Below are 11,979 nucleotides of genomic sequence, written 5' to 3'. Positions count from 1 at the left end.
GTTTTATTAAATTTTTATTGTCAAAAAGAAATCGTTTGTGTCGATATAAATAAATAACTTATCCTCCTAGTAATTTCATGAAAGACGCTGGTGATTATGATTTCATTCTACAGATGTCAGTGTTATCAAACAAAGTTTTTCCCTGTCTTCGTCTGTTTCATAAAGAAGCTCATCTTCTGTCATTGTTACGTGAAAGCTGACGTTCCGTAAAATTTCAAGAGGCACGTCGACCAATCGGAAGTGTCGACGAAATTTACGCACAGAAATATCACTGACGTGTCCACGGAAAGGCGAGCTACTTCAAAGGTTCATGATTATTCTCGTTTCACGCAAGACGAAAACAACATTGGTAGACGAATTGTGTTAATTACAGTGCGATTTGTGAAATTAAGCAGCGTAATTATGGCGGCGGTGTTGAATAATTTTGTAAATTCCTTCACGAACAGATTGTAAGTATATTTCTATGAACGACGATATAACATTTTTTTCTTAAAATGACAATTCCGTCGTTAAACATAAATACATTATTTTCATCTTATCCTGACCCAAATCATTGGTAGTTTATTATTTTTATTTACGTCCTTGTTACTGATACGTGATGATTCGTGGTGATGTAACATCGAAGCCGTTACAGGAATGTCTTATTTTATAAAAATGATAAATGGTTTCTTTTTTACATGCGATTAAACAAAATTACTTATCATGATATGCGTTTTTCCTTATCTACGTTATTAGAATGTAATACGACCTTCGAGCGTAAACGTAGATTCCAGAACTTCATTAATCTGAATATTTCATGCAATGAAACTTTCATTTACGAGCATAGTTTCTTATGACGTGTTCCGAATCGAGTGTAATCAAGAGTTTTGACATTTGTAAAATCATAATTGATTATTCTAAACGTTCTTTGTCTTTTCATAATTTCCGCATATTTTTATATTTTTTCAGTATCTTGATTATTTATATGATTTCAATGTATGATTCTTCTGATGAATGCAAGAATAGTGAAATAATGAAAATGTAACAAATTTTTATTGTTGCAGGGAATCACCGGTTAGACAACACTTAAAAAATGTCTACGGTTGTCTGTCCTTATCAACATTATCAGCTGCTGCAGGAGCTTATATTCATTTATACACAGAGCTCCTGGAGGCTAATTTATTAACCACTCTTGGTACTTTTGGTCTTCTTTTTGCTTTAATTAGCACACCAGATAATGGAAAAAATCAAAAATTGCGGCTCAGCTATCTTCTGGGATTTGCATTTTTATCTGGGCTTGGATTGGGTCCTTTACTTCATTTGGTCATAAGTATTAATCCAAGTATTGTAATAACTGCGCTTATAGGTAAGTTAATAAATCATTTCTGTTTATTTAACCATTAAATATTGTTACATATTGTGATGTCACATTATGAAATGTGTTGCACAATATGTTTAATGTATGAGCATCAACTAACTTCTTGTATCATTAATTTTTCAGGAACGACCGTTGTGTTTGTATCATTCAGTATTTCTTCTCTTTTGGCTGAACGAGGTCGTTGGCTGTACCTTGGCGGTACTCTAATTAGCTTACTAAATATTATGGTTCTGTTTTCAATTCTCAATCTCTTCCTCCGTTGGTCTTTGTTTTACCAAGCCCATTTATATATTGGATTATTCTTGATGTGTGGTTTTGTCATTTATGACACGCAATTGATCATTGAAAAATACCACATGGGCAGCAAAGATTTTATTCTGCATTCATTTGATCTTTTCATAGATTTCATTAGTATTTTCCGTCACCTTCTTATAATCCTTACACAGAAGGTAAGAAAATACACCAGTGTATAGTAGTATATTTTTAGATTTTGTTTATTATTTACTTAATTTGTTACAGGAAATATCAAAAGAACAGCGTAAACGCAAGAATTAAGCGAGAGTAAAGGAGATTGTAAAGTATCATACCATTCAAGTAAATCCATGAGCTAGAGGTCTTCATCTAATCTAATCATATGTAAGACATATATATTTACTATGATACAATGAATTTAAATAACACAGCTTATCAATTATCAAGAAATTTTTAGATGTGCGTTGATCATAAGAACGCACTGTATTTATTTTGAATTACTTAGATGTCACTTCTTTTTTCAATTATCTATTACCTACTAGATTTATATACATGTATACATACATAGAGAAAAATTTATTGTACTATATTTTTATCTTTCAATAAACAAAATTTCCCAGCGTTTAGGGCGTTTTTAAATCGAACGGAAGTATTTTCATTTGAACGACTGAAATAAAATTTAAAAAAAACAACACAAGATTTGGAATTAAAGGACTGAAATCTTATTTATTAAAATGTAACTTTACACGTATGATCATCATTTACATGTGTATATAAAACACAAAAATTACACGTCACGCATCGATTTAGGTGAATATAAAAGATGTATGAGAAAACAAATCGATGATAATGAAATGTAACACACGAATGTGTTGCGAAAATGTACATACGTTGAGATTGTGTACAAAATGTGTACAATACGTCAATAAGTGATTAATCAATCACCTTTGAATACATTTAATACGGACGCTGACGATCCCTGTCTCTATCTCCACGGCTGAAAAAAGATGCAAGTAATAAAAATCTAAAGAAACATATTTTGGAATGTACAGATAAAGGAAAAGATATATAAACTAACCCGCCGCCGCCTCTCATTGGACCACCCCGACCTCCTCTTCCTCCCCTATCACCGCCACGAAAACTTCCTCGGCCGCCCCTGTCACCGCCACGACCGCCTCTGTCGCTTCTGAAACCACCACGGCCACCTCGATCACCACCGCGATTTCCTCGTCCACCACCACCACCTCCGCCGCCGCCACCACCAGCACCTTCCGGTTTTAGACTTTTGCAGAGATTACACTGATCTCTCCAAGCAAAGTTCGTGTTACCGCATTCTGGATTGGGACACCTAGGTAAACATTAAAGGCGTATGAAAAACTGTTTACCGTTTATATAAAACACATTTAATTTTAAAGAATAAGATAGTACCTCCAGTCTCCTCCACGACCTCCTCCATCGCGTCGGTCATCACCACTACCACGATGATGATCGTCTCTGTCACCACCACCTCCACGGCTTCCAAAACCACCTCGACCTCGACCTCCTCCTCCTCCACCGCCTCCACGACTTCCACCGCTACGGCTACCTTGCCAGTTACTCTTGTGTTGAGCAATTTGTACTTTTATAGTACGTCCTTTAAATTCTTTGCCGTCGAACCAGTCGATCGCAGAACGTGCAGCGTTCTGATCGTCGTAAGTCACGGTGGCTTCACCCTTTGATTTACCGGTGTTCTTGTCTTTGTACATCCACACTTTAGGTTTTCCGGTTCGTTTGTCATGCTAGACATTTAGAAATATTTGGAATTAGAAAAGACGCTGGTAGAATCTTTCTGTTTTTCTTTTCAAATTGTATTAAGTAAACTTACTTTGATTATACCAATAGCTCCAAAGTGTTGACAAATTTCTTCTTCCGAAATTGAAGGATCCATACCAGATACAAAAATAGTATCCTCTTGCGTAACCATTCCATCGTTGCCACCGCCACGGTCACCGTAGCCCCCTGTAATGTAATAAGAATTAATACATCTGGCCAGAATGGCATTCCTTGACGTAGGAATAATACTTGCAAAATCTACTGTCCCTAAACCTACTCAAGTCTAAGCTAACAAGTGGAAAATTTATATTGGGTTAAAAGACAACTAAATAACATATGTTTTTAAAGAAGAATCAAATCTTGGAAACTTTTTGAAACTTGGAATCTTTTATTTCCCCGTCGTATTTATTTTATGTTTAAAATAATTTTGACATTATAATTAAACTTAAATACTATACTGAGCAAACACTTTGCTCCCTTTTTGTCCTGAAGTAATTACTAATACTGTTTCAATGACCACTTCCCAAATACATTTTAAAATAATTTCTTTTGTGGTACACAATAAGAATCTTTTAATTCATGTATGTTTAGAAACATCAAATTATCGTGACATTAGCTTTAGTTTCCCTGAATACATGAATTTTATTTCACCTAATAAAAAGTGATACCTTTCCTTAATATTACTTCAAATTTTTGTAATTTGTTGAATTCGTGACATTTCTATTATCGTACCTTTATCGTATAAAATTATTTATTTAAAGATAATTCTTTTTTTTTTTTCTCTCTTTGACCCGTGCATTAACAAAAGTATTAGTACTCATTGGCCTAATATTCTTAGTAGCGTATAACAGTATGTAGAGAACACAAGGTTGCAGCTTAACATACAAAAGGGCTGCGATATTATTTTTGATTCTTACCATTTCCCTATATTGTACTTTCGGGGAAACCTTATTAACGATCAGGGATATATGTACTTTGTTCACCAGCTGCCTTTTATACTTCAATTCACGTGGGTAAAAAACAACTGAACCTTTATGCTACAATATATACCTTTTTATAAAGCTTCCTGTTTTGTTTTATATATACAAAATTAGACTTAACGTTCATAGAACGTTAATTATTTGAATAATAAACTTGATACGTTTGAAAACTAAAAGACAACATTACTTGTTTTCAATATAAATTTTATAACAAATAGAAACAAACTTTACTTATACCGATTGAAAAAGCAATTGGTGATTAAAGCAGCTTCTACAGAGCTGCGATAACATTTTCTTTCTTTTGTAAATTACACCATACTTTTCTGGTTGAATATTAGTTATCAAAGAAAAAAAAAAAATACCCCTAACAATGTTACATAGCAGCCCTTTCATATAATACAAGTAACCGAGTATTTAGATTTTAAATATTAGAGTGAAAGCTTGAATAGCACCAGACTAGTACAGACAGTCTGGTGCATTTACCTTTGTTATAACCACCACGGCCACCGCCACTGCTAAAACACAGAAGCAGATATACCAATGAGTTGACTCATGGACAGACTGATCGATCGATCGATGCATGGCGAATCAAATGCTGCTCGCCACCTCTCTTCTTGATGTACCTACTGTCTAAATGTCTGTAGTCACAATATTACTTAATACTAAATCAGTCATTTGTATCGTCATGTTAGTCTGTCGCGTCCAGCATGCAGAAATTACCTACGTACATACATATATATATACACAATACATAGTACCTTTGTAGCGGTACTACCAAAAGTATAAGAGCCATGCGATGCTCTTCGCACAACTACTAAGATATAAATTGATCAAGAAAATCCTATATGAAACTTTATTCTGTTCAGATCAGTTGTACTTATATTTGATGTCCGAAAAATTTAATAAGTGGCAGAGCAGATTATCCATCATGATAAAAAAATAATTAATTATACCAGAAGAATGACCATGTTGGTACAATAATATCCTACATCAAAAAAGAGGTAAAATATAACAAAATAGTACCAATATATTCAACGAAAATTCAACTTAATATTATTGCTCGATCACACATAGATAAGCAGAATAAAAAATTTGAAACGTCTTTTAATTGTCTAGTCGATTTCAATAACCCTAAGTGGTATTAAGACAACAGTGGCCCCAGTGGCAGTATAAACCGCTTTACAGGTATGATTAATATGAAACCTTTACGTATGCGCATAGTATTATTACATGTTGTAATAATGTAAAATCAGAATATATACCACACGTTATAACCATTTTGCGTCATTTGTCGTATACAACCTGTTTTTACCTTTACCAGTTATACCTGTGTGTTAAACCTGTAGGCACACTTTAAACATATTAACACCCAATGGGCATGAAACCATTTGGAAACAGACAACAAGAGTTTTCAGAACTGTCAAGAATTTCATTTCATACCATGATTACTTCAATAAACATATTTACCTCTTCACTGATTAATAATGTCATTGTATGACTGAAGTTTTACTTTTTTTTTTTTTTTTTCATTAGCCTTATAATATTTTCGCTTCATCATGTATGTATATGTAAATAATATAAGAAATGAACTTACTTATATCCACCACCAGAGCGGTCACTGTATCCCCCACGATCTCCGTATCTACCACCACCTCCTTGGCCTGAATACGTAAAAGCTTGCTTTAGCAAGGCTATACTTTTCCATAGATTACTTAAAAGTATTTAATATACCTCCACCATAGCCTCCACTGGAGCTATTACGATAGCTTCCACTGCTTCCACCTCCGTGCCCATAGGTTCCACTATAACCGCCACCTCCGCTATTACTTCCCGAACTGCCTCCACCACCATAACTGTTTGGGTTGTAATTGTTTTGATTTTGTGATTGATTGTAGTCTGGGCCACTGCTGGAATTGTAACTGTTGTAACTTCCATAATTGCTTCCACTGTTTGGTGGTGGTTGACTATATTGATTGTAACTGCCACCACCACCAGTAGAAGGCGGTGGATACGAAGTATCCTGACCACCAGAAGGTGGTGGTTGGCTGTACTGATTGTACCCATGCTGTTGGTAATTTGAATACTCTAAAACAGTTAAGAAAAACATATTGTTAAACCTTAATTGACAACTTTTATAATACGTTCTAATCTATATTACATTTAGAAAAACGACAGAATAACATGTGTAATAATGTAGTATTGCATAGAAGATAAAAAATTAAAGCAAAATGTAAAAATCAATTTATACAAAATTAAGTGAAAAAAAAATTAAATAGGACGAGATACTTGAAATACTGATCAATAAGTTTACGCGGTGTGTGCCATAGAAGCGGAGAACACTGTTACAATTTTAGTATATATCAATCTTGATGAAATTTTATTTAACACTTACCTGTCATTTCTCAAGGGAACAATATAAAATAATTAATTAGAAATTAATTGCAAGCAGAGAAAAGCTATAAACGTGGCAATACTTGAAGCTCGATAGTATATATTTATTACCTAAGAAACTTCTTATTAAGAAATGTTCATTATGCATGATAAAAATCAATTTTCTATTATTAGAAAATGTATCATATTTTTTAACGTAAAAATTTCAAGTGTTTTTTACTTACGGCTGTCCGTCATCGTGCCTTCCTCCGGTAATCAAATTGCTACACGGTAGAAAAAGCACGTAATGGCGGGAATGGTGCGACTTTCCAACGACGAATCTGAACGATTCCAGTTCAATGGTTGAACGCGTTGATTCCTTGCCGGATATCGACCACGAAGAACGGAAGTCTTATTTTTTAGATGGCGCTGCGAGTACCGTCAATTTTATACCTTCAATTGATTAAGGTAGTAATACGCAGGAATTTTAATTCAAACCGTCAGCACGAAATCGTGAATTTTTATAATTACAAGTCCTTTTGGAAAAATTACAATATGGCGGAAGCAGGTATTCTGAATTTTATTAGGAACACATAACAGGACAAAAATTAAAACTGTTAAATTTTATGTTTTTATTATTCTTGTATCATAATACTACACTTATTTTAAGTTTTCAGTACAATCCATGATTTTGGTTTTGGTCTTAAACAAACTTCACTGCATTTTAATTAACAAAATATTCATGAGAGTTACAAATGATTCTTTATGCAGTGATATTTGTTTTTTGTTGCTGTCTTTGATATATAATATTTACACCGACAGTAACATAATTATGTTCATTTTAATAATCTCTGCCTAACTCCTAATAACTCGTTAAGGTATTAAACCTTTTCACACCTTACCTATTAATTTATGATATTTCAATACAAAATTAGCAATTAAGCAAATAAGATCAGTTACTTATTTATAAAAAATTACTTCCCGATGGTTCACAAAATCCATTAACGCGTATTAGATTTGTATGGATACACACGAAATATAAATACATTATTACATGGTATATATTAATAGTGTACAGCTTCTATCAGAAAAACTTTACATTTTCAAACAATGATAAAACCGAAAAGTACGAATGGTATATCTGTGAAAATAAAGACAATAAAAAACATGGTTTGCGTAATTATAACGGTCATCTGTACATACATTAGTGTTAGGAAAAAGGAAAACTTAATTGCGGCTATAAAAATTCTGATGCCAGATTAAAAGTTACATATAAACAGAAATGGAGAAATTGAAGATCACGAATTGGAATGTTGAGAGGGTGTTAATCCTCCGGTATGTTCAGGACTATGTTTCTGTTTTTTCCTCTTTTTCTCTTTCTTACGTTTTTTCCTAGCTTCTTTTTCTTCGTCGTGTCTTTTTTGTTTCTTATGCTTCTTCTCATGAGTATCCGAACCACCAATGTCCGTTGATGTTGCTTCTTGACCAGTAGGTACTTCTCCTGGTTTGTGTTTATGCTTTTTATGTTTATTTTTGTGTTTCCTTTGCGGAGCCTGATTAACATAGCGATACTGTTCTGGTAGCTGTAAAAATAATCAATTTTAATTTATGCCATCTATTTTAATGCATACATTTTTCTAATATAAGATTTGTTTGCTTACAGGCCCAGGATGTAAACGAAAACCAGCCAATTGAACGCTGGTCAAAGGTAACAATTCCTTTCCACCTATTGGAGGTTTCTCGATCACAGATCTTAACGAACTGAAAAATACAGGTATAACAGTAATAATAAAATATTTTAAACACGATAAATAAGAGATTATCAACATACCTATTATCCACATGACCAGGTCTATCTATAATTCCAGGTAAGTTAGGTAAAAATGAAGAAAGTTGTTCTTTAAGTTTTTTTCCACTAAATTTACTATAAGAATGTTCTAGGCCATAATAGGCCATTAAGTTAGTTGCCCCTGTTAGTTCGCTCTCTCCTATAAAATTTGTAGTAAGATTTATTATACATATATTTCAGAGGATTCATTAAAATACGAATGAAATATTACCAGGGGGTTCCTTCATTAAGTAAAATGGTCCACTGTGAACGATAGATGGGTTTTTACCCAGGGAAATGGTCGTTTTCAGTGTTCCTGTTGAATCCTGACGTGAAACAACAGGAGAACGTGCACCCCTGGGTGATGATTTTGGTGAATACTGCTCCACTTTGCTACGAAACTGATCGCCCATCATCATCCTTTGATTTTACTTCATGGCACCTTCACTATAATGAATAGGCTCTAACAAAGAGCACAAATAATGCTTCTAAGCTTGCTTTGCCCAATCGATATATGTTCACACTATACTAATACATCCAAGCACAATTTGGTGCTATGATAAAATGCACAGTCAATGCATAACCTTCATATTATCATATGCACATACCATGCAACACAATAACAATGGGAATACAACATTTGTTAAACTGCATGGTAAATCCACAATATGTGAGAAATGTCTGATAAATTTGTCAATTCAACTTTTATAGGACATATATCATAAGGTTGTGTAATTTGTTTCTGATTATAATTTACTCTTCCATGAATTAATTGACATATTAACTGATTGTTTTATCATTCATTTAGTTTGAACTGCAGGGTACAGTTCACGGAAAATGAAACAGTTGCTGTCACCAGTGATATTTCTCAAAGAATATTAGTTTTTAAACCAACAGTCAATTACAATTTTACATGGTTATAGTGTTTCTTTAAATAAATACATGATATAAATATTATGTATAAACTTATGTGTTAATTCATTTAAATCCATTATTTCTTCAGGTATTCCCACTAACCAATAAAAATCTTTTTCCTTACATTCATTTCTTACCAAAACACTACTGAATACAAAAATTTCTATGCTTTCCTCGTTTACGCTTACAATGCATATCAACCAGGCCCACCAAACTCTACTCTTCTGAATTAGATGCGGATCTTAGTTTGTCTCCCAGTCCACTTGAAGCGTTGATGTCGCCAACAACGGTAGCTGCCTGCGGCACCTACATGAAGCTAGCCGGAAGGAATAATAAAATATGATTATTTTTAATTTTTCTTAGTGTATTTCGTTTGTAAATCGTACGATTGTGACAATTACATCTTTTGTAATTAGCAATTCTATTGTAATCATAATGTGAGCCGAAACATTTTAGTAATTCTTTATAATAAACAGATTTTGTAATAACTGATAACTGTAATTGATTGGAAATCATTTGTGATTTACAAATATATCATTCTCATTATTTGTGAGTGAATAATTTCTTAATTATTTACAAGTTTGTTTTATAATAAATAATTGTAGTGCGCATGCGCTACAGATCTGGTCGTACCCATCACTACCACGAACAATTGAGTTTCACGATTTGTTCGTTTTTAGGTCTTATATTATGCTATTTGCTTTGGGGTCCCTTACATCCCGGTGGATTAATATCGGTATGCAGCGTCACCGGTACCTCGGGGTCTCAGATACCCCGAATGCCCTAGTGTCGATAAGCAAAGAGTGTCATCCGTGCTTCGGGGTTCCTGACACCCCAAGATGATATTATGTCGGTATGCAGAGATACTAACTGGTGCTTCGGGGTCTTTGGAACCCCGGATGCTATATTATTCATATGGAAAGGTAGTCATTGGCGCTTGGGGGTCCTTAAGACCACAATATGATATTAGGTCGGTACGCAGAGGGCGTCATCAACGCAACGGGGTCCCTAACACCCCTGGATAATATCAGGATCCGAACAAGTGAGTTTCACGATTTGTTCGGTTTTAGGTCTTATATTTCGCTAGATCCGGTCGTACCCACCACTATCCCGAACAAGAGAGTTTCACGATTTGTTCGTTTTTCGGTCTTATATTTCGGTAGATCCGGTCAAACCCATAACTATTCAGAACAAGTGAGTTTCACGATTTGTTCATTTTTCGTTCTTATATTTCGCTAGATCCGGTCAAACCCATCACTATTCCGAACAAGTGAGTTTCACGATTTGTTCGTTTTTCGTTCTTATATTTCGCTAGATCCGGTCAAACCCATCACTATTCCGAACAAGTAAGTTTCACGATTTGTTCGTTTTTCGTTCTTATATTTCGCTAGATCCGGTCAAACCCATCACTATTCCGAACAAGTGAGTTTCACGATTTGTTCGTTTTTCGTTCTTATATTTCGCTAGTTGCTTGGGGTCCCTGATACCCCTGTGGCAAACTATCGGTATGCAGTGTTATCGGTACCTCGGGGTCTCAGGTACCCCGAATGCCGTAGTGTCGGTAAGCAAAGAGTGTCGTCGGTGCTTTGGGGTCCTTGGCACCCCAGGAAGATATGTCGGTATGCAAACAGTGTCACTTGTGCTTCGGGGTCCCCGGAACCCCGGATGTTATATTATTCGTATGCAAAGATAGTCATCGTTTAGGGGTCCTTAATACCCCAATATGATATTAGGTCGGTGCGCAGAAGGTGTCATTAACGCAGCGGGGTCGCTAACACCCCGGATGATATCAGGTCCGTATGAAGAGGGCACAACCAGTATAATTTTTTTCCACAATTTATTTAATTTACTTCATTTACTTTTTTTGCTTATTAAATAAGTTCATCGTAGGGGACTAACATTTATGATAATATCCCTCTTCTGGGTCTCGGCCGAGGACCCCATTTATTTTACTTTCTCCAGTTATTTATATAATTTTATCACTCATTATAGGCCAAGGCCATCACAGTATCCCTTACATCCCTGTATTCCTTTCATCCCAGCACTCCTTACATCCCTACATTCTTTTCATCCCTTCATTCTTTTCATCCCTACATTATTATCATCCCTACATTCTTTTCATCCCTACATTATTATCATCCCTACATTCTTTTCATCCCTACATTCTTTTCATCCCTACATTCTTTTCATCCCTTACATCCCTACATTCTTTTCACCCCTACATTCTCTTCATCCCTTACATCCCTACATTCTTTTCACCCCTACATTCTCTTCATCCCTTACATCCCTACATTCTTTTCATCCCTTACATCCCTACATTCCTTTCATCCTTACATTCCTTATATCTCTGCATCCCTTATAATAAATATATTAACAAGACTGCTTTAAGTAAAGGTAAGTAAAGGTAAGTAAAGGTAAGTTAGTTCCTTTTTTCGGCACCAGAGGGCGCTGATTCGATGTCGAGA

At 34.7% G+C, this 11,979-nt stretch overlaps 3 protein-coding genes across 12 annotated transcripts; 1 reads left to right on the top strand and 2 right to left on the bottom strand.

Annotated features, from left to right (window-relative positions):
* The first annotated feature begins 203 nt into the window (after positions 1-203).
* BI-1 (Bax Inhibitor-1) lies at positions 204-2,231 on the top strand. Its single transcript, XM_034320799.2, has 4 exons — positions 204-449; positions 1,044-1,345; positions 1,481-1,806; positions 1,877-2,231. The coding sequence occupies exons 1-4, from the start codon at positions 403-405 to the stop codon at positions 1,910-1,912; spliced, it is 711 nt and encodes a 236-aa protein (XP_034176690.1). The 5' UTR covers positions 204-402; the 3' UTR covers positions 1,913-2,231.
* LOC117602576 (RNA-binding protein cabeza) lies at positions 2,122-7,170 on the bottom strand. 8 transcript variants are annotated; one of them, XM_034320778.2, is made up of 9 exons: positions 7,017-7,170; positions 6,462-6,486; positions 6,133-6,308; positions 5,996-6,062; positions 4,885-4,916; positions 3,474-3,607; positions 3,038-3,387; positions 2,688-2,957; positions 2,122-2,606 (listed from the first exon to the last, which is right to left on the bottom strand). In XM_034320778.2, exons 1-9 carry the CDS (start codon positions 7,027-7,029, stop codon positions 2,567-2,569), a joined length of 1,107 nt encoding a protein of 368 aa, XP_034176669.2. In that variant the 5' UTR covers positions 7,030-7,170; the 3' UTR covers positions 2,122-2,566. The 8 variants fall into 8 exon arrangements, with proteins under 8 accessions (XP_034176669.2, XP_034176670.2, XP_034176665.2 ...); XM_034320779.2 differs by having other exon boundaries at positions 6,133-6,305; XM_034320774.2 differs by having other exon boundaries at positions 6,133-6,486.
* Positions 7,171-7,399: 229 nt separating this feature from the next.
* MED19 (mediator complex subunit 19) lies at positions 7,400-9,794 on the bottom strand. 3 transcript variants are annotated; one of them, XM_076691927.1, is made up of 5 exons: positions 9,703-9,794; positions 8,832-9,062; positions 8,603-8,759; positions 8,433-8,532; positions 7,400-8,354 (listed from the first exon to the last, which is right to left on the bottom strand). In XM_076691927.1, the coding sequence occupies exons 2-5, from the start codon at positions 9,016-9,018 to the stop codon at positions 8,070-8,072; spliced, it is 729 nt and encodes a 242-aa protein (XP_076548042.1). In that variant the 5' UTR covers positions 9,019-9,062; positions 9,703-9,794; the 3' UTR covers positions 7,400-8,069. The 3 variants fall into 3 exon arrangements, with proteins under 3 accessions (XP_076548042.1, XP_076548041.1, XP_034176689.1); XM_076691926.1 differs by having other exon boundaries at positions 9,652-9,775; XM_034320798.2 differs by having other exon boundaries at positions 9,639-9,760.
* Between the last annotated feature and the right edge of the window lie 2,185 nt (positions 9,795-11,979).

The sequence above is a fragment of the Osmia lignaria genome, chromosome 13 (genome assembly GCF_051020975.1).
Source record: "Osmia lignaria lignaria isolate PbOS001 chromosome 13, iyOsmLign1, whole genome shotgun sequence".
NCBI lineage: Eukaryota > Metazoa > Arthropoda > Insecta > Hymenoptera > Megachilidae > Osmia > Osmia lignaria.
The sequence above is the reverse complement of the archived record's forward strand: the minus strand, read 5'-3'. Positions and strand labels throughout refer to the sequence as shown.